We start from the raw sequence: 22,917 nt of genomic DNA on the forward strand, positions 1-22,917 counted from the left end.
GTCTCAAAGATATTTTTTAAATTTCTCTTTTTAATTTCTTCTTTGACCCATTGGTTGTTCAGTAGCATATTGTTTAATCTCCATATATTTGTGAATTTTTCAGTTCTCTTCTTGTAATTAGTTTCTAGTTTCATACCACTGTGGTTAAAAAAGATGCTTGATATGATTTCAGTCTTCTCAGATTTAAGGCTTATTTTGTGGTCTCCCATATGATCTGTCCTGGGGAACATTCTGTGTGTCCACGAGAAGAATGTGTATTCTTTTGCTGTTGGATGGAATGTCCTGTAAATGTGTGTTATGTGCTGATGGTCTAACATGTAGTTTAACTCCAGTGTTTTCTAATTTATTCTATGTCTTGATGATCTATCCATTGATGAAAGTGGGGTACTGAAGTCCCCTACTATTATTTTATTGCTGTCTATTTCACCCTTCAGGTCTTTTAATATTTGCTTTATATATTTAGATCCTTCTATGTTGGGTGCATAGGTATTTACAAATGTTGTATACTCTCATTGGATTGACTTCTTTATCATTATATAATGACATTCTTTGTTTTTTATTATAGTCTTTTGCTTAAAGTCTATTTTATTTATATAAGTATAGCTACCCCTGCTTTCTTTTGGTTTCCATTTGCATGGAATATTTTTTCCATCTCTCCACTTTAGGTCTGTGTGTGTTATTAAAGCTGAAGGGAGAATTTTGTAAGCAGCTTATAGTTGGGTTTTGTTTTTTAATCCATTCAGCCACTCTGTGTCTTTGATTGGATAACTTAGTCCATTTATATTTAGAGTAATTATCGATAGGTATGGACTAACTATTGCCATTTTGTTGTTTCCTGGCTCTTTGTAATTATTTTGCACCTTTCTTTTTGACTTGCTCCTTTTTTGTGATGATTTTCTGTAGTGGTGTGCTTAGATTCCTTTCTCTTTATCTTTTGTGTATTCATTACAGCTTTTTGCTTGTGGTTACCATGAAGTTTACATAAAACATCTTGTATTTATTTATTTATTTTTTCTTTTTAAAAAAATTTTATTATATGTTAATCACCATACATTACATCCTTAGTTTTTGATGTAGTGTTCCATGATTCATTGTTGCGTATAACACCCAGTGCTCCATGCAGTACATGCCCTCTTTAATACCCATTACCAGGCTAACCCAACACCCCACCCCCCTCCCCTCTAGAACCCTCAGTTTGTTTCTCAGAGTCCATAGTCTCTCATGGTTCGTCTCCCCCTCTGATATCCCCCCCTTCATTCTTCCCTTCCTGCTATCTTCTTCCTTTTTTTAACATATAATATATTATTTGTTTCAGAGGTACAGGTCTGTGATTCAACAGTCTTACACAATTCACAGCACTCACCATAGCACATACCCTCCACAATGTCTATCACCCAGCCACCCCATCCGTCCCACCCCCCACCACTCCAGCAACCCTCAATTTGTTTCCTGAGATTAAGAATTCCTCGTATCAGTGAGGTCATATGATACGTGTCTTTCTCTGTTTGATTTATTTCGCTCAGCATAATACCCTCCAGTTCAATCCACGTCGTTGCAAATGGCAAGATCTTATTCCTTTTGATGGCTGCATAATATTCCATTGTATATATATACCACTTCTTCTTTATCCATTCATCTGTCGATGGACATCTTGGTTCTTTACACAGTTTGGCTATTGTGGACATTGCTGCTATAAACATTGGGGTGCATGTACCCCTTCGGATCCCTACATTTGTATCTTTGGGGTAAATACCCAGTAGTAAAATTGCTGGATCATATGGTAGTTCTATGTTCAACTTTTTGAGGAACCTCCACACTGTTTTCCAGAGTGGCTGCACCAGCTTGCATTCCCACCAACAGTGTAGGAGGGTTCCTCTTTCTCCGCATCCCTGCCAATATCTGTCATTTCCTGACTTGTTAATTTTAGCCATTCTGACTGGTGTGAGGTGGTATCTCATTGAGGTTTTGATTTGGATTTCCCTGATGCCGAGTGATGGTGAGCACTTTTTTATGTGTCTGTTGGCCATTTGGATGTCTTCTTTGGAAAAATGTCTGTTCTTGTCTTTTGCCCATTTCTTGATTGGATTCTTTGTTCTTTGGGTGTTGAGTTTGATAAGTTCTTTATAGATTTTGGATACTACCCTTTATCTGATATGTCATTTGCAAATATCTTCTCCCATTCTGTCGGTTGTCTTTTGGTTTTGTTGACTATTTCTTTTGCTGTGCAAAAGCTTTTTATCTTGATGAAGTCCCAATAGTTCATTTTTGCCCTTGCTTCCCTTGCCTTTGGCAATGTTTCTAGGAAGAAGTTGCTTCGGCTGAGGTCAAAGAGGTTGCTGCCTGTGTTCTCCTTTAGGATTTTGATGGACTCCTGTCTCACATTGAGGTCTTTCAACTATTTGGAGTCTATTTTTGTGTGTGGTGTAAGGAAATGGTCCAGTTTCATTCTTCTGCATGTGGCTATCCAATTTTCCCAACACCATTTGTTGAAGAGACTGTCTTTTTTCTATTGGACATTCTTTCCTGCTTTGTGGAAGATGAGTTGACCATAGAGTTGAGGGTCCATTTCTGGGCTCTCTATTCTGTTCCATTGACCTATGTGTCTGTTTTTGTGCCAGTACCCTACTGTCTTGATGATGACAGCTTTGTAATAGAGCTGGAAGTCTGGAATTGTGATGCCACCAGCTTTGCTTTTCTTTTTCAACATTCCTGTGGCTATTCGAGGTCTTTTCTGGGTCCATACAAATTTTAGGATGATTTGTTCCATTTCTTTGAAAAAAGTGGATGGTATTTTGATGGGGATTACATTGAATGTGTAGATTGCTCTAGGTAGCATTGACATCTTCACAATATTTGTTCTTCCAATCCATGAGCATGGAACATTTTTCCATTTCTTTATGTCTTCCTCAATTTCTTTCATGAGTATTTTATAGTTTTCTGAGTACAGATCTTTTGCCTCTTTGGTTAGATTTATTCCTGGGTATCTTATGGTTTTGGATGCAATTGTAAATGGGATCGACTCCTTAATTTCTCTTTCTTCTGTCTTGTTGTTGGTGTATAGGAATGCCACTGATTTCTGTGCATTGATTTTATATCCTGCCACTTTACTGAATTCCTGTATGCGTTCTAGCAGTTTTGGGGTGGAATCTTTTGGGTTTTCCACATAAGGTATCATATCATCTGCAAAGACTGAGAGTTTGACTTCTTCTTTGCCGATTCGGATGCCTTTTATTTCTTTTTGTTGTCTGATTGCTGTGGCTAGGACTTCTAATACTATGTTGAATAGCAGTGGTGATAGTGGACATCCCAGCCGCATTCCTGACCTTAGGGGGAAAGCTCTCAGTTTTCCCCATTGAAAATGATATTCGCTGTGAGTTTTTCATAGATGGCTTTTATGATATTGAGGTATGTACCCTATATCCCTATACTCTGAAGAGTTTTGATCAAGAAAGGATGCTGTACTTTGTCAAATGCCTTTTCTGCATTTATTGAGAGGATCATATGGTTCTTGTTCTTTCTTTGATTACTGTATTATATCACATTGATTGATTTGTGGATGTTGAACCAACCTTGCAGCACAGGGATAAATCCCACTTGGTTGTGGTGAATAATCCTTTTGGATCCTATTGGCTAGTATTTTGGTGAGAATTTTTGCATCCATGTTCATCAGGGATATTGTCTGTAATTCTCCTTTTTGAGGGGGTCTTTGTCTGGTTTTGGGATCAAGGTAATGGTGGCATCATAAAACGAGTTTGGAAGTTTTCCTTCCATTTCTATTTTTTGGAACACTTTCAGAAGAATAGGTATTAATTCTTCTTTAAATGTTTGGTAGAATTCCCTTGGGAAGCCATCTGGCCCTGGGCTTTTGTTTGTTGGGAGATTTTTGATGACTGCTTCAATTTCCTTAGTGGTTATAGGTCTGTTCAGGTTTTCTATTTCTTCCTGGTTCAGTTTTGGTAGTTGATACATCTCTAGGAATGTATCCATTCCTTCCAGGATATCTAATTTTCTGGCATATAGTTGCTCATAATATGTTCTTATAATTGTTTGTATTTCTTTGGTGTTGGTTGTGATCTCTCCCCTTTCATTCATGATTTTGTTGATTTGGGTCATTTCTCTTTTCTTTTTGATAAGTCTGGCCAGGGGTTTATCAATCTTGTTAATTCTTTCAAAGAACCAGCTCCTAGTTTCATTGATCTGTTCTACTGTTCTTTTAGTTTTTATTTCATTGATTTCTGCTCTGATCTTCATTATTTCTCTTCTCCTGCTGGGTTTAGGCTTTATTTGCTGTTCTTTCTCCAGCTCCTTTAGGTGTAGGGTTAGGTTGTGTATTTAAGACCTTTCTTGTTTCTTGAGAAAGGCTTGTATTGCTATATACTTTCCTCTTAGGACTGCCTTTGCTGTATCCCAAAGATTTTGAACAGTTGTGTTTTCATTTTCATTTGGTTCCATGAATTTTTTAAATTCTTCTTTAATTTCCTGGTTGACCCATCCATTCTTTAGTAGGATGCTCTTTAGCCTCCATATTTGAGTTCTTTCTGACTTTCCTCTTGTGACTGAGTTCTAGTTTCAAAGCATTGTGGCCTGAAAATATGCAGGGAATGATCCCAGTCTTTTGGTACCGGTTGAGACCTGATTTATGACCTAGGATGTGATCTATTCTGGAGAATGTTCCATGGGCACTAGAGAAGAATGTGTATTCTGTTGCTTTGGGATGAAATGTTCTGAATATATCTGTGAAGTCCATCTGGTCCAGTGTGTCATTTAAAGTCTTTATTTCCTTGTTGATCTTTTGCTTAGATGATCTGTCCATTTCAGTGAGGGGGATATTAAAGTCCCCCACTATTATTATATTGTTGTCAATGTGTTTCTTTGCTTTTGTTATTAAATGGCTTATGTAATTGGCTGCTCCCATGTTAGGGGCATAGATATTTACAATTGTTAGATCTTCTTGTTGGATAGACCCTTTAAGTAGGCTATAGGTCCTTCCTCATCTCTTATTACAGTCTGGTTTAAAATCTAATTTGTCTGATATAAGGATTGCCACCCCAGCTTTCTTTTGGTGTCCATTAGCATGGTAAATGGTTTTCCATCCCCTCACTTTCAATCTGGAGGTGTCTTTGTCTCTAAAATGAGTCTCTTGCAGACAGCATATCGATGGGTCTTGTTTTTTTATCCAATCTGATAGCCTGTGTCTTTTGATTGGGGCATTTAGCCCATTTACATTCAGGGTAACTATTGAAAGATATGGATTTAGTGCCATTGTATTGCCTGTAAGGTGACTGTTACTGTGTATTGTCTGTGATCCTTTCTGGTCTATGTTGCTTTTAGGGTCTCTCTTTGCTTAGAGGACCCCTTTCAATATTTCTTGTAGGGCTGGTTTTGTGTTTGCAAATTCCTTTAGTTTTTGTTTGTCCTGGAAGCTTTTTATTTCTCTTTTTTTCATTGACAGCCTAGGTGGATGTAGTATTCTTGGCTGCATATTTTTCTCATTTAGTGCTCTGAATATATCCTGCCAGTCCTTTCTGGCCTGCCAGGTCTCTGTGGATAGGTCTGTTACCATTTGAATGTTTCTACCATTGTAGGTTACAGATCTCTTGTCCTGAGCTGCTTTCAGGATTTTCTCTTTGTCTCTGAGACTCGTCAGTTTTACTTTTTGATGTTGGGGTGTTGACCTATTTTTATTGATTTTGAGAGGGGTTCTCTGTGCCTCCTGGATTTTGATGCCTGTTTCCTTCCCCAAATTAGGGAAGTTCTCTGCTATATTGGCTCCATATACCTTCTGCCTCCCTCTCTTTTTCTTCTTCTTCTGGTATCCCAATTATTCTAATGTTGTTTCATCTTATGGTATTGCTTTTCTCTCAAATTCTGCCCTCGTGATCCAGTAGTTGTTTATCTCTCTTTTTCTCAGCTTCTTTATTTTCCATCATTTGGTCTTCTATATTACTAACTCTCTCTTCTGCCTCATTTATCCTAGCAGTTAGAGCCTCCATTTTTGATTACACCTCATTAATAGCCTTTTTGATTTTGACTTGGTTAGATTTTAGTTCTTTTATTTCTCCAGAAAGGGTTTCTCTAATAACTTCCATACTTTTTTCAAGCCCATATTGTATCTTTAAAATCATCATTCTGAACTCTAGTTCCAACATCGTACTAATGTCCGTATTGAGTAGGTCCCTGGCAATTGGTACTGCCTCTTGTTCTTTTTGTTGTGGTGATTTTTTCCATCTTGTCATTTTGTCCATAGGAGAATAGATGAATGAGATAACAAAATGCTAACAGGGTAAATACGTCCCTAAAAAATATACTCTAAATAAATCAGAAAAGACCTGAAACCAGGATAAAAGAAAGGGAAAGAAAGAAAAAAGAAAAAGACAAAAACAGAACAAACAAAACAAAAAACAGAATATGATCAAATATGATGAGGCTGGTGCATAGATCAATGCCACACACTAGATTTTGGGTGTATTTTGGTCTGTTAGAAGAACATGCTTCCCCAAATTTTAAAGAAAGAAAAACTTATATATGTACAAAAATAAGTGTTAATATGATGAAGGGATGGGATATGATTGTAAAAATGAAAACTACAAAAAATTTTATAAAAGGAATTGATAAGATAAGAAGTTGTTTGAAAAAAGAAAGAAGAGGATTAAAAAAAAAGAAAAAAAGGGAGAGAATGTGATCAGGCAGGAGACTAGAACAAAGCCATACACTAGAGATTTAGGGTGTATTTTGATCTGTTAGAAGAAACTGTATCTCAAAATTTTAAAGAGAGAACAACTTATATATATATGCCAAAAATAAGGGTAACTACTATGAAGGGATAGAATATGACTCTAAAAATGAAAAATAAAAATGTTTTTTAAAAAAGGGATTGATAAAATGTTGGTTGAAAAAGGGAAAAAGAAAAATTCAAAAAAAAAAAAAGAAAAAGGACAGTTAAAAAAAAATTATCTTTGAAAGACTAAAGAATCATGGTAAAAAAGCCATGGATTCTATGTGCAGTATTCCCCTAGCGCTGGAGTTCTGCCGTTCTCATTGATTGTTAAACTTGGTCTTGGCTGGCTGTCTTGCTGATCTTCTGGGGCAGGCGCCTGTTGCCATGGTTTCCAAATGTCTTTGCCGGAGGCGGAATTGCCCCGCCCTTGCCTGGTCCGGGCTAAGTAATCTGCTTGGGTTTGCTCTCAGGAGCTTTTGTTCCTTGCAAGCTTCCCGTATAGCTTTGGAGGATGAGAGTCAAAATGGCGGCCTCCCAGTCTCCATCCCAGAGGGGCCGAGAACTCAGGGCCCCACTCCTCAGTGAGCCCCCAGAGAAAAGCAATCACTCCTGTCTCCCTGGTCTCCAGCCGCACTCCATGCTCACCCGGCCTGTGACCGAGCATTTCTATCTCGCACCCAACCCCGTACGGAGTCTCCAAACCCAGCAGATCCCTGTGGTGTGCTCCCGACATGCTCCTCCTGGGGGAGGAAGGGGAGTCTCCCCGGATCTGCTGCTTGTTGGGTCCCTGATGGAGGAGCCTTGGCCTGACTGTGCCACAGATCACGGTTTATGGCAACCCCAAGCTGAGAGCTCGTGCCTCGGCTCTGTTTCTGCAGCTGGCTTCCCCACTCCAATACCTGGGAACTCTGCTGCACTCAGGCACCCCCAGTCTTTCCATGACCCCGAGGGTCCTGAGACCACACTTTCCCACGAGGGTTCCACCCCCCACTTAGCCACTGGAGTGACATCCCTCAGCGGAGCCGACTTCTAAAAGTTGTGATTTTGTGCTCTGCTGCTCTTTCCCTTGCCAGAAGTGGCAGATGGAGGCCCCCTCCCCCACCATCTATCCTCCCATATATCACCTCAGATTCACTTCTCCACACGTCCTACCTTCCAGAAAGTGATCTCTTTTCTGCTCAGAGAGTTGTTGCTATTCTTTTCTTCAATCTCCTGTTGAGTTCGTAGGTGTTCAGAATGGTTTGATCCCTATCCAGCTGAATACATGGGACCAGAGGAAATCCAGGTCTCCTATTCCTCCGCCATCTTGATCCTCCTCAATCTATTTTAAAAATATTTAATTTATTTATTTGACACAGAAAGAGAGAGTACAAGTAGGGGTGGCAGCAGAGAGAGGGAGAAGCAGGCTTCCATTGGGCAGAGAGCCTGACATGGGGCTTGATCCCAGGACGCTGAGATCATGACCTGAGCCAAAGGCCAACTGAGCCACCCAGGTGCCCGTCTAGATCATTTTACATTCCTACAAGTAATGTATCAGATTTCTAATTACTCCTTCCTTGCCAACACTTACTAATTTCCTTTTTTTTGGAAAAAATTATGTCTACTTAAAGGATGTAAAGTGGTATTTTATTGTGATTTTTATTTGCATTCCCCTCATTTGCAAATACAGATAGTTGTACTTATTTCTGTTCAATTTGGATGCCTTTTATTATTATTTTCTAAACCTAATTTCCATGGTAGGAACTTGTAATGAAATGCTGAATAGAAGTATTTAGGGTAGACATTCTTGTATTGTTCTGACTTTATGAAGGAGGCTTTTTGGTGAGGTGTAGTTATTTGTTGGTTTAGTGACTTTCTAAACTATTTTTGTAAAGACTGGAGGTCTTACTGCAATAAAGAATAAAAAAATGGTAGAGTTTGGAAAGGAATTAAACTATGGATTTCCAAAGTTTATGGTTTTGTATGTAGAAAAATCATGACTGCATAAGTGAATGTAGCCATATTGCTGTATAAAAGGTCAATATATGAAAATATGTTCTCTGCACCAAGAATAAAAACATTGGAAAATTAAATTGAAAAACACTATTGACATTACATAAAAATGAAAATACTTAGGAATAAACCTAATAGATTATGTGAAAGAACTTTGGAAAGTTTACACTACCTGATTTCAAGACTTCATATAAAGATACAGTAACCAACATAAGATAAACATATAGATATATAGAACAGAATAGAGAGTCTGAAAATAAGCCACCACACACAGAGTTACTTGCTTTTCACAAAACATTGTTAAAACAGTTATGGAGAAAAGAAAAGTCTTTCCACCAAAAGGTGCTGGAATAAGTAAATATTCATATGGATGATAATGAACCTCAGCTTGTAAGTCACATCACATAAGAAATTAATTTGAGATGAGTCACACACCTAAAGATAAGAGTAAAAACTATAAGTCTTCTAGAAGAAAACTGGACCATATCTATGAAGACGGGCTTAACAAAGATTTCATAGTTAACATCAGTTAGTTTTAGAATTTAATATCAATAGCCAAACATCAAATATTTTAGAAGAAAATATAGGTGAATATCTTTGTAACCTTGAGGTGTGAAATTTTTTGTTTAAAGGAAACATAAAAACCTTTTTTTCATAAATAACAGATATATAAACACCAATATTTAAACTATGAAGTGCTGTTAATGGAAGAACCTTAAAATGAATGCAAAGAATAAAAAAAATCTGCAAGACATTGAAGTTACAAATAATTATTACTTACAATACATAATGAGCTTCTACAAATTGAAAATAGAGACAAATGGAAAATGGGCCAAAGATACTAACAGGCATTTCACCAAAAGAAAGATGTGGTGAATAAACATGTGGGGTGATAATCAGCTTATTAGTAATTTTGGAAATGTCAAGGAAACCCACAATAAGGTAACATTCTACATTCATTTAATTTGCAAAAATTAAGAAGTTTGAGACTACCATGTGATGTATAGGATATGAACCAATGGGATGTATTTTACATTGCTGCTGGAAGTATATATTAATACAACTACTTTGGAAAATAATTAGGTATATCTAGTAATCTTGAACTTCCCATAACCTTGATTCTTTTTTTTTTTTTAAAGATTTTATTTATTTATTTGACAGAGAGAGACACAGTGAGAGCAGGACCACAGCAGGGGGAGAGGGAGAGGGAGAAACAGGCTTCCCGCGGAGCAGGGAGCCCGATGCGGGGCTCGATCCCAGGACCCTGGGATCACGACCTGAGCCGAAGGCAGATGCTTAACGACTGAGCCACCCAGGCGCCCCCCCATAACCTTGATTCTTAGGTTCAACTGCTAGATACATACTCAAGCAATAGTTGGCATGTGTACATCTGGAGCTGTGTGCCAGAGTCTTCACAGCAGCCTGTCAGTAATACTGAATATGTGGAACTACCCAGAAATCTGTCAACCAACATCAGCTGTGAAGCATCAGCACCAGCAGGAGAATTTTGCCTGTGCCCAAAGAATGTACTTCAGGATACAGACTTGTACTTCAGACTTGAGCACCGGAGGTCTGCAGAGCAAGTGGTTCAGGAGAGAGGGGGTGAGCATATTAATTATTCTGTGATGGGAAATAATTCATGAAAATGAAAAAAAAATGTCTGAGAAGGTGATTTCTTTAGTCACTTGAAAACAGATTCTCAAAATTTTGGTGAAAATTTCATCTCAAGTTTGAGATTTTTTTTTAGTAGAAATATGGCTGCCAAATGTCTACAATAGCCAAACTGTGGAGAGAGCCAAGATGTCCATTGACAGATGAATGGATAAAGAAGATGTGGTTCTATATGGAGTGGAATATTACTCCATCATCAGAAAGGATGAATATTTACCATTTACATCAGACATGGATGGAACTGGAGGATATTATGCTGAGCAAAATAAGTCAATCAAAAAAAGACTAGTATCATATGGTCTCACTCATATGTGGAATATAAGAAACAGGGCAGAGGACCATAGAGGAAGGGAGGGAAAACAGAATGAGAAGTCATCAGAGAGGGAGAAAAAACATGAGAGACTCTTAACTCTAGGAAACAAACTGAGGGTTGTTGGAGGGGAGGTGGGTGGGGGAATGGGTAACTGGGTGATGGGCAGGCATTAAGGAGGGCATGTGATGTGATGAGTAGTGGGTGTTATATGAAACTGATAAATTATTGAACACTGCATCTGAAACTAATGATGTACTATAAGTTGGCTAATTGAATTTAAATTTAAAAAAAGGAAGAAAAAGAAATATGACTGTCATTCATTCATTTATTCATTCCCATATGTCTCTTTAATCCTCAAAATAATAACATGTATTGTTAGTCCCTTTTTTGAAGATGAGAAAAGTTAAGTCTGAGAAAGGTAAATAACTTATTTCAAGGTAAGAAAACATTTGGCACTGCTTAAATGGGAGGCTGGGTCTGTGTTTATGTGAGGTCCAGGTGCTTTAAGTTATCTTTGCTCCTCTTTCAAATGAGCCAGTTATAACTGGGGTTTTTCAGTTGCTTGATGTATTTTAACTCTCTGCTCAAGTAATTTTCAGCTAATTGATAGTGACAGTGAAAGCTTATAGTCAACTGGAATATGCGATTGGAAAAGAACAATTGATTGGACTTAACTCTAACAGAATGGAACCACAAATGCTTTGGTGGGCTCACACAGAGATCTTGTTCATTGATCACATTCACCAAATGATATAGTCTGGCTCAATCCCCTCTCCTATATATCTAATCTCAACCATGGGTAAATTTTTTTTTTTTTTTTGGTTTCGACTTCAACATCACTTTGTCCCTGAACATTCCACCTCCACCCCAGTTTAAGGCTTGTTCTCATTACGGCACTGTGTTCTTTTTTATAATGCTCACCACTCTCTTCTTTTTTTAATAGTTGAATTCTTGCATATGAGGGCAGAGACACTATCTGGGCTGTGAGGGCAGGTATGTATTTAAATTTTAGTTTTATGGGTGGCTCAGTCAGTTAAGCCTCCAACTCTTGATTTTGGCTCAGGTCATGATCTTGGGGTCCTGGGATTGAGAGTGGGGAGTCTGCTTCAGGATTTTTTTTTTCTCTCTCTCTCTCTGCCTCTAATCCACTTGCACATGCCCTCTCTCTCTTTCACTCTCTCTCTCTGTGTATCTCTAAAATAAATAAATAAATAAATCTTTAAAAATAAATAAATGAATTTTAGTTCCACCACTATTCACTTCTGATCTTGGGTAAATTACCTATACTCATAGTGCCTCAGTTTCCTCATTTGTATAATGAAAATAATAGTGCCAATCACAAAGGGTACCTCATGTAATGTGTTTAATACAGGGCCTGGCATTTAGCACTCAGTAGTTAGTTACTGTCATTATTATTATTGAACAACACTGTGCCTGGTATATTTTAGATGTTCCATGAGCATTCATTGGAGAAAAAAAAAGAAATGAAGAATCTAGGTTCTAACTGTACCCTGATAATTATCCTATTCCTGTAGATCAATTCTAGCCCGTGTCAAAAAAGTCCTTCTGTGGTCAGAGGGACTATAGTAGGAAGGGAGAAGCATTTCACTGCCATTTTGGCAAGGGCTGCTAAAAGTAACTACTCTTCCCTTGGGAAAATAGCATAGAGGTGAGTCACTACTTAAATAAAACTGGTATCTCTTTCTTGTGAGAACTGAAGGAGTAGAGAAGCAGGACTGTGAGGTAGAGTGAACCACAAAGGCAGTGCCTCTCCCTGACTACATCTGTGGCTAGACATGCGGAGCTAGTGAAATGATGAGAGAAAGTGGGTGCATCCTGAGGACCAAAGTCTGTAACTCAGCACTGAGCATGGATGTTCTGAAAAAAGGCTCAGAAGAATTGGCTTCAAGAGATTCCTCATCCCAGAGACTTTTAGTCAACTGCTGATGTTTTGGTAATTGGATTTGCTTTTTTGGCTCTAGAAACGGCTGCCATGTTCTTAGGGTCTATATCAAGTCTCTCACACCAAGTTCTACAGAAAAAAATTAAAAACCTATAGATTTTTGTGAATCTCATAGAAATAGAAATGTGCTAAGCTGCAGAAATCTCCCCCGCTCCCTGCAACCCAAATTCCTTTTAAATACAAAGTGAATGTGTCTGCTATCTGGGATTGTTTATTATCTGAACAGGTCAGGCCAGGGTGAGAAGTCCCAGAGATATGGGGAGGATAGGTATGTAAGAAAAGCACAGTTTTCTTCTTTTTGATTTTACTTCAGAATTTTCTTTGCTGGGAACACTTTGATTTTTTTTTTTTGAACAGTAAGTTTACATAAATTAACATGACCAAGACTCTGGTTTCATATACCTTGAATTGAAGAAAACCCTAATGGAGTTTAAGTATTGATGAGTCTGCCGAGGACCAACTGTTGACAAGACAGTAGTTTACAACCCTCAGCACTGTGTTAGGCAAAAATAACTTTTTTTTCTGACCAGTTTGTGTGTAAGGACAACCTATGACTTCTTGATTTGTCAGCATTTTTCTCTGATGTTGATCCTAAGGGCCATAATCAGCAAGTGAGTTTGATAAAAAGTTCAGACTTTAAGACAGCACTTGTTGGAAATATTACAATACACTTATTAAGTCTTTCTTAGATGATTTTGTAGTGTGTCCTTTTTTCTCCTCTTGCCTTTTTTTCTCCTTTTTTGGTTTTACTTTTTCTCCTCTCCTCCCTTTCTGTCTCTACATCCCCTTTGTTGCTCTCTCTTAAATGCTTTCTAATATCTAATATTTGCTATCACTGTGGATGTAAAATTGAGTAGGGTTATAAAACTAGTAAAACACAGCACTGTACAAAGCATTTATTTGAATAGTGAACAGAATTTACATTTAGTTTCCTGGAAAAATCCATACTTGGTCATAGAATCAAATTTGGAAGGAGTATATTATTTTATGTTTGGGATATGTTTTCAGCAAATCAATTAATGAATAGACAACAAATCTCACAAAGCAAGCAAATTAAATAAAAATTAAGTATTTATATTAAAGATTTTTTTAATCACTTGCTTTAAAATTTTTCTTTTTTAAATCTGATGACCTTTCTTTTTGACATTTATCACTGTTTTTCTTATTCTCCTGTTTCTTCTCACTTGTTTAGCTTACATTTTCAGAATCTTTGCCTTTTGAAGATGTTCAGAGACAATTTTGAGGGATTTCTTTGGTGATACTCCCATGAGAACAGTAAAATCATATTAACAATGATAGTAAATTTAGGAGCACCTGGGTGGCTCAGCGGTTAAGCGTCTGCCTTCGGCTCAGGTCATGATCCCAGCGTCCTGGGATCGAGCCCCACATCAGGCTCCCTGCTCGGCGGGAAGCCTGCTTCTCCCTCTCCCACTCCCCCTGCTTGTGTTCCCTCTCTCGCTGTGTCTCTCTCTGTCAAATAAATAAGTAAAATCTTTTAAAAAATAATAGTAAATTTAAAATGATTTAATCTTCACATCACTCCTAAATACAGATATATTTAGTCCCTACTTTAACAGATGAAAAAATTGAAGCACAGATCAAATAAATTGATGTTATGTAGTTAATCAGGGGTGCATCCCAGATTCCAAGCTAAGTCTTTGGATTTTTTTTTTTTTTAAGATTTTATTTATTTATTCGACAGAGAGAGAGACAGCGAGAGCAGGAACACAAGCAGGGGGAGTGGGAGAGGGAGAAGCCGACTCCCCACTGAGCAGGGAGCCCGATGCGGGGCTCGATCCCAGGACTCCAGGATCCTGACCTGAGCCGAAGGCAGTCGCTCAACCAACTGAGCCACCCAGGCGCCCCAATAGACTGACGATATTTTCTATGGGAAGTCATCTACACACCTTTAGTTACATGGACATAAAAATTAAAACAGTGAAACTTTATGTTAGTTCTTTGGAATATCAAGAGAACAATTCATAGGATTTGGACTTTTTTATTATTATTTTTTATTTTTTTTTAAATTATTTTTTTTTAAAGATTTTATTTATTTATTTGAGAGAGGGAATGAGGGACAGACAGCAGGAGAGGGAGGAGGGTCAGAGGGAGAAGCAGACTCCCTGCCAAGCAGGGAGCCCGATGCGGGACTCGATCCCAGGACCCCGGGACCATGACCTGAGCTGAAGGCAGACGCTTAACGACTGAGCCACCCAGGCGCCCTAAGGCTTTGGATTTTAAACCCATTTCTCTTTGCTCTTTTTCCTTTATTTCTCTCCCTCCTTCTTTTGCTTATTTTTTTCTTCTCCCACTCTCAGTGAATGTTTTATGAGTATTTACTTTTTGGCCATCACTGGGAATACAAAAATGAATAAGATTACAATTTCGGTAAGGCACATATTTGCCTTCAAGGACATACCCTGTTGAAGAACAAGAGATGAGTATGAGACAATGTGGCAGGTGCCCTAAGGGCCACTTCCCACCTTCTCTGAGATTGGGAGGAGGTAGCAACACCATTTTTAGTCTTGAGGAAGCTGAGAAGCTAGCAGACAAGTAAAGTAGGAAACAGTATGGCTTGTGAAAGAATTTTTATATGTCTTTGAGTCTTTTCATATGACCTCAATTAGAACAAATTAGATTTTTCACTGGTAAACATGTCCAGACATTTTAGAGGTAAAATATATAAATCTTTGGGTGTATGTGAATGTGCCACATGTACGGCTATATCATGGATTGGCTCTTCCAAATTGATGCATGGTATTTTTCTTTTCTGATTTTAAAGATTTATTTATTTATTTATTTGAGAGAGAGAGTGAGAGAGAGAGAGAGGACAAGAGGGGGGAGCAGGAGAGGGAGAAGCAGACTCCCTGCCAAGCAGGGAGCCCGATGTGGGACTCGATCCAGGGACTCCAGGATCATGACCTGAGCCGAAGGCAGTCGCTTAACCAACTGAGCCACCCAGGCGCCCTCTTTTCTGATTTTAAATGTTACACATTTTTGTTGTAGAAAATTAAAAAAAGGGGTGCCTGAGTGGCTCAGTTGGCTAAGCCTCTGACTCTTGTTTTCAGCTTAGGTAATGATTTCAGGGTCATGGGATTGAGCCTGCACAGGTTGTGGAGTGTGCTTAAGATTCACTCTTTCCCTCTCTCCCTCTGCCCTGCCCCCCAACTTGTGCTCTCTCTCTTTCTCTCTCTCTAAAAACAAAACAAAACAAAAAAACAAAATCAGGAAATTATAAAGAACAAAAAAATACCACCTATATTCTCACTTGTAATAATACAAAAAATGAAACAGTTGATAGGGTCTTGTGCTTGTTTTTGCCTTCTGTAAAACTAGAAAAATTAAGGCACTCCATGAATATTTATTCATTAGGCAAAGGTGTCATTATTGAGGATGAGTTTGACTTTCTTTTCAGGGAAGTCACTTGTCACCTGAACTGAATTGATGGACAAGATGAATAATGTGACGGAATTCATCCTCCTGGGCTTGACTCAAAATGTGGAACTTCAGAAATTCTCATTTGTTGTGTTTTTAATTGTCTACTTGGTCACCTTGGCAGGCAACTTACTCATCATGATCACCATCAGCATCAACAGGGCCCTGGAAACCCCCATGTACTTCTTCCTGTCTCACTTATCCCTTATAGATGGCTGTTGTTCTTCCTCTATGACCCCTAAAATGCTTGCTGACTCTCTTACTGTGAGAAAAATAATCTCTTTTCGGGGATGTATGACTCAAGTCTTTGCTGAGCATTTTTTTGGTGCTGCTGAGATTATCCTTCTCACAGTGATGGCCTATGACCGCTATGTGGCCATCTGCAAACCCTTGCACTACACAGCCATCATGAGGCAACAGGTGTGTAGCCTCCTTGTGGGAGTGGCCTGGGCTGGAGCCTTTGTCCATGCAACCATTCAGATCTTCTTCATAATCTGGCTGCCCTTCTGTGGCCCCAATGTCATAGATCATTTCATGTGTGACTTAAACCCTTTGTTGAAACTTGTCTGCTTGGACATTCATACCCTTGGTCTCTTTGTTGCTGCCAATAGTGGGTTCATCTGTTTGTTAAACTTCCTCTTTTTGGTGGTCTCCTATGTGGTCATTTTGCATTCCCTAAGGACCTATAGCTTGGAGGGGAGGCGTAAAGCCCTCTCTACCTGTGTCTCTCACATCACTGTGGTCATTTTATTTTTTGTGCCCTGCGTATTTGTGTATCTGCGTCCAGTGATCACCTTTTCCATTGATAAAGCTGTGGCTGTGTTTTATACCATGATAACTCCCATGTTAAACCCTTTAATCTACACCTTGAGAAATTCAGAGGTGAAAAATGCTATAAAGAAGCTCTGGATCATAAGGTGACTTCAGTGGAGAAATAATCACAACAGTGTAAAATGACTTTATCTTTTGAATGGCAAAGAGAAAATAATATAATTTCTATGGTTCAGGGCCAGTGAACACTATATGTAAAAGCATGTTGATGTTGGTATTTAAGTCCTCTGAGGAAAGGCCCAGGCAGGAAGTTATTTATCATTTAAAAATATCCCATTTAGATTTATTTATTGCCCATTTAGTTTTCAAACTTTGATTACTTTCAGAATCAATTGGAATTCTTATTAAAATGCACATTTCCAGGATACAGGCTCTAGAGATTCTAATTCAGTGGGACTGTTCCTGGATTGGCATATTTGCATTTTAAACAAATTATGCAGATGTTTCTAAGCAGGTGATGTATGCAGACACTTTGAGCAATAATGCTATAGATTATGTTTGCATCATTGGTCTATTAACAGATCACTTGGTTAAAGCATTTCCTGGGAAGTATCTTTCATAGAAAATGCTATGAGCATCATGAAACTCAATTCTTCATAAGTCATGTAATGCAAGCTCACCACCTTTGCCAAAAATGTAGTATCCTGTGAAGGTAGAAAAGCTTTCTGTATTCTTTATCTTTACTTTCTATACTTTTGAATCTTTTGCTACATCTGGTCTGATTCTCTCTTTTCCTCTTTTACTTCCAAAGGGAAGTTCCACTATTCTTGCTGGATTATTTGGACTAAAATTCATTGTTACTGTAATATTAACTGGTCATTTACATTGAGAACATTATTTTCATGATTTTGCTATGTGAAGGAGATTTTATATATCATTTTTATATACATATTTGGTGGAATGGGTTTAGTATATTACAATCCTTAAGAGAATAGTTTTAAGTAAGATAGTTCTGAGATCAAAACTTAGTTTTGCCACATACAGTGTGGACTTTAGCAAACTACAACTTCTTTGAGTTAAAGGAGAGTGATAGAGATATTATCAGGATTAATAAATAATTCTTGTAAATCTTTTATTACCAATAAATTCTCAATAGCTGTTAGCTATTATGACATTTATTACTGGAGTCTCTATAACATTACAGAACCACTTAATCTATTTTTGAGCATTAGAATGGATAATACATAGTTTCTTTGTACCTTCTGTGGGGAATAATACTCTGAGCTCACTGGCCTTGTAAAATTCTTGGGGGCTGGAATATTTCCCATTATCCTTGGCCATTACTTTCCCACACTCTCCTGTTTTTCTCACTTCCATTGTCCTCATGTCTCCTAGGCCTTGGGGCTGATCCACTTATGGGTATGATTTTCTTCTGACAAGTCTGAATTGAAGGGCCAAAGAAGGCATTTTATTATGGACCTGAGGTCAACAACAGCAGGCAACTGGAATATGAACAGAATTAAGTGAGATATTTGTTTAGAAGAGGTGGTGTGTTGCAGTGGTGAGAGTAGATTTGAGTCGGATTTCCTGGGTTTGAATGTGTCCTGGGGAAGTTATTTTACCTTTCTGTAATATTTTCTTTATCCATAAAAATTGTAATAATAATATCTATTTCATAACTTATTTTGGGGCTATTTAAGTGGGGCTTATATATGTTAAATGAAAGTTCCTGGCACGTAGTAAACATTAAAAAAGTATATTTAAAAGGAAAAAAAAAAAAACCCTGATGCTGACCCTACTCTTAATACAGACAGATTTTTGCTTATATCTCTTCTTGAACTAGCAAGGCCCTCATTATGTCTGGGTCAGGACCTCTGTGGATCTTGCCTTGGTCCTGTTCCTTAGGTGAAAAAGGCAGCTCTTTGTATGATCAATACTACGTCATATAACTTTTCCCTTGAACTTTAAGTAAGGGCGTTATTGACTTTTAGGTTTTTATTCAGCCTCTGGAAGTTAATGTTAGTGGCCATTTTGGGTGATGTGGAAAGATTTGGGTTATGGAGTAAACAGAATTAGTATTGAATTCTGTCTCGTTAAGTTTATGTAACATTGTGTGAATTTCATCAGCTCTCAGGACCTTATTTTAATCTTAGTTCACATGGACAATGAAATGGTAATACATTTTTCATAAAGTAGTTTTAAGCATTAGATGAGACACTGGATGCCAAATACCCAGGACAATGCTTGCCACTCAGTGGGTACTTAATAAATGTCATTATCTTTGTTGCTCTCTCACTTCTTTGTTTGTGTTCTATTTCTATCTGACTTTAGAAAGAAAAACACCTCTGATTTATACATTAAAAAAAACCCTTTGATTTATACATGTTATTCAACTCCATGTAGACATTTCTATTAAGAGGTCATGAGGCACTTCAAAATTCTGAGAGTAAAGCCTTCAAAATTATACAAGATGGATGAGATTCACTCTTTAAAAAATTCACCTTAAAAATGTGAATGTCTCCAAAGTTACAGTTAGGTTAAGGAAGACACCAAAATTTAATACGCTTTTTATGACAAATAAAAAAATCTGTAGTACAATAATTAGTAATTGTAGTAAAAGTGATTCCTACTTATTACACTTTGGCTGGTGCTACAAAGGCAAGTTACTGTTTAATCCCCTAAGATCTCTACGAAATAGATAATGTTATTCCTGCTTTCTAGAAGAACTGAAGTGTGGAAAATTTCAATAATTTAGTGTAGGTCACACTAGAAAATGCCCAAGATGGGATTTAGAACTTGTACTCTTAAACACTATGATGTACATCATAATAATGACAGATCACATAACACTTTCTAGTGGCGGGAAAGAGGCAATAAGTAAGTTAACATATATATAAAAAAGTAACATTCAAGGAGAAAAGTGCTTAAAAATTGAAGAATGTGATATAATGAATCAGAAGGCAGGGGGCCTCTCTAAGTTTTGTGTTCAAGGAAGACCCCAAAGCAAGAATTTATAGCGCATATCTGTGTTCAGGTATGAGAGACAGTGAGCTGAAAGGTCATGAGTAAAACCACTAGAGGGGCGCCTGGGTGGCTCAGTTGGTTAAGCGACTGCCTTCAGCTCAGGTCATGGTCCCAGGGTCCTGGGATCGAGCCCCACATCAGGCTCCCTGCTCTGCGGGGAGCCTGCTTCTCCCTCTCCCACTCCCCCTGCTTGTGTTCCCTCTCTCGCTGTGTCTCTCTCTGTCAAATAAATAAATAAAATCTTTAAAAAAAAAAAAACACTAGAGAGGAGTTTCCGTATGTGTGAAGGGGATTTCTATCTGACATGGGTGAGTGTCATTAACTACTCTCTTCTGACTCAGGGATCACCAAGCAACATTAACCTTACAATTATTTCAGCTCTAATTAAAATCAGGATGAAGTGAGGTAAGCCTGGGTGGCTCAATGGGTTAAGCATCTGCCTTCAGCTCAGGTCATGATCCCCGGGTCCTGGGATTGAGCCCCTTGTCAGACTCTCTGCTCAGTGGAGAGTCGACTTCTTCCTTTCCCTCTGCCTCTCCCCCACTGTTTGTGCTCTCTCACTCTACTCACAAGCTCTCTTGCTCTCTCTCAAATTAATAAATAAAATCATTAAAAAATCAAGATGAAATGAAATAAAGCATCTGTACTCAAGCAACTGTCTTTCCCTAGAACTTGCCTGTGCTTTCTGGCAGGTGTTTTCTTTGGTGGATTTGGTGTAGCCAATGACATTGATCTCCACTTTGCCTCCTCATAGCTTCTTTAATTTCTACATTTTTTTCCCATGTGAAAGCATTTGCTTAAATTGTACATCTCCATACAGTTGTCCCACTCAAGCACATCTTTTTGACCCTACATATTATTCTCTCCCTTGTCCACTAGATCCAGCTGCAATGGCTTCATTTTTGCCTATAGGCCTTTGAACTAGGTCCTTATTCCCCAGGACTCTTCCTCTAGACCTTCCTATGCCTGGATCGTTGTCCCCAGTCAGTTTGCAACTCAACTGCCACTTCCTTAGAGGTCTTCTTTACCCACCGTGTAAAGCCATTCTCTATCTCCCTGAGTTATTTTGTTACATCACTCCCAATTTCTCTATAGCATCTCCACCATCTGATTATCTCATTTACTTGTTTATTCTCTCTCTCTTCCAATTAGAATGTAAGCTCTATGAAAGTAGATGCATTGGCTGTTTTGTTCACCACTGTATTTCCAGCAACTAGAGTAGACTTGGCATATAGTAAATGCTTCATGAATGCTTACTGAATAAAAGGCCACCATCTCCACTTAACTCTCTTAAGAATAAATGCATTTTTAAAAGGTACCTTGTTAACTGGAAGCTTCTGAAATTGGTGACTTTCCATTCTTGGTGATAAAATTGAAATGGAGAATTTTAGTTCAGTTAGTATATCAGCTGGGGTTCTTAGCTGATATACTAAGCAGATCTCTGTAGCTGACTTAAGGAGAAGGGATATATGATATGCAGTTAAATAGCTTATGGATATTTGGAAGAGTGGGAATCACAGATTCTAGGCTGAGTGATCAGGAAGAGCTTGCAGAAGCATACCTGACTGGACTGGCATGCTAAGCGAGCTACTTACTGCCTGTGCCGTAACCAGGATCACCCTGCCCTGGCTAGACTGCAGTGGTACACACATTCCTGACCTCAGAGCCACTTCGATGCTTGGAACCACCTATCCCCAGATATCTGACTTCCATTCCAAGACTTGTACGCATGCTCCTGGTTGGCAGAACCCATCACATGCCTGCACCCAAGTGGCAGGGTGACAGGGAAAAAAAATGAGGTTCTTTGGATTTTATGTTGGGAAAGTGATACATATTTTAGAAACTAACATGTGCAGGATGCTTTTAAGAGATTTTTGGGCAGCCACACACTCTGGATGTGCACAGTGGGGATGGGAGCTCACAAAATGGGTTTCATTTATCCCTTAGTTTTTAATATCTAAGGGGGTCCCAGTCTCTGTCCTACACCTAGGAGGAGAAGCAGAAGAAATGAAGGACCACAAGAAGTTGAGAGCAGGAAAATTGTTGATACCATAGAGTTATTCATATCATTTATTTTTACTGAATACCTCCTGTGCTAATAGTTGTGGTTAGTGCTGAAGTAGAAACACATAGGGAGAGCATGGTCCTTCACCTCGTAGCATTAGCATAGTGTAGCAATTGATGCAGTAGCCCTTCCCAAATACCTCTTCTACTCTAATTTTGAACTGTTTATTAGAAGGAAGCTTTTCTCAATGAGAAACAAAAACATTTATCTTACTTTAGTGACTCTAATCCTTTTAAAAAATCACTCCAAAATGTATTGTACTACTGTCATCAAGCACTTTGCATACATTATATCATTCAATCATCATCATTTCTTGAAGTACATATTATTCTCTTAGAGCTAAAAAATGAGGCTTACAGCTATTTAAAATAATGTTCCCAAAGTTATGCTATTGTAAATAAGAAGACTAATTAATCCTGGTCACCTCTCTCCAACATATTTGGAATTCTGTTTAAAATCCACGATTGGCTAGGTTCAAAATGGTAAGCTCATTCCATCTTGCCTCATATCTCTGTTTGGACCTTGGCTCTTAATGCAGGCCCTCAGGCCGTCCAGCTTATCCACATGCATTTGCGTGCTTCCTCTTCCTGGACACATATCACCTTAAAAAATTAATAAACTTTATTTTTAGGAAAGTTTTCAGCTTCTGGCTATTTGAACAGGAAGTACAGAGAGTTCCTGTATAATCCTTGTTCCCACACATGCAAATTTCTCCCACTATGGACCTCTCACATGGCAGTGGTACATTGGTTACAACTGATGAACCTATATTGAAATATTATCACACAAAGTCCATACTTTACATTAGGGTTCACTCCTGGTGCTGTACATTCTATGGGTTTGGACACATGTCTAATGACATGTAGTCACCATTGTAGCATCATACAGAGTAGGTTCACTGCCTTAAAAATGCTCTGTGGGCTGTCTGCTCATCCCTCCATTTCTCCGAACTCCTTGGCAGCCAC

At 38.3% G+C, this 22,917-nt stretch overlaps 1 protein-coding gene across 1 annotated transcript; it reads left to right on the top strand.

Moving 5' to 3' along the window:
- Positions 1-16,101: 16,101 nt before the first annotated feature.
- Positions 16,102-17,013, top strand: LOC118016270 (olfactory receptor 4C12-like). The gene has a single exon (XM_035013712.1). It carries the CDS (start codon positions 16,102-16,104, stop codon positions 17,011-17,013), a length of 912 nt encoding a protein of 303 aa, XP_034869603.1.
- Positions 17,014-22,917: the final 5,904 nt, after the last annotated feature.

This window comes from Mirounga leonina, unplaced genomic scaffold (genome assembly GCF_011800145.1).
Source record: "Mirounga leonina isolate KUSES-001 unplaced genomic scaffold, KU_Mleo_1.0 Mir_166, whole genome shotgun sequence".
Taxonomy (NCBI): Eukaryota; Metazoa; Chordata; class Mammalia; order Carnivora; family Phocidae; genus Mirounga; species Mirounga leonina.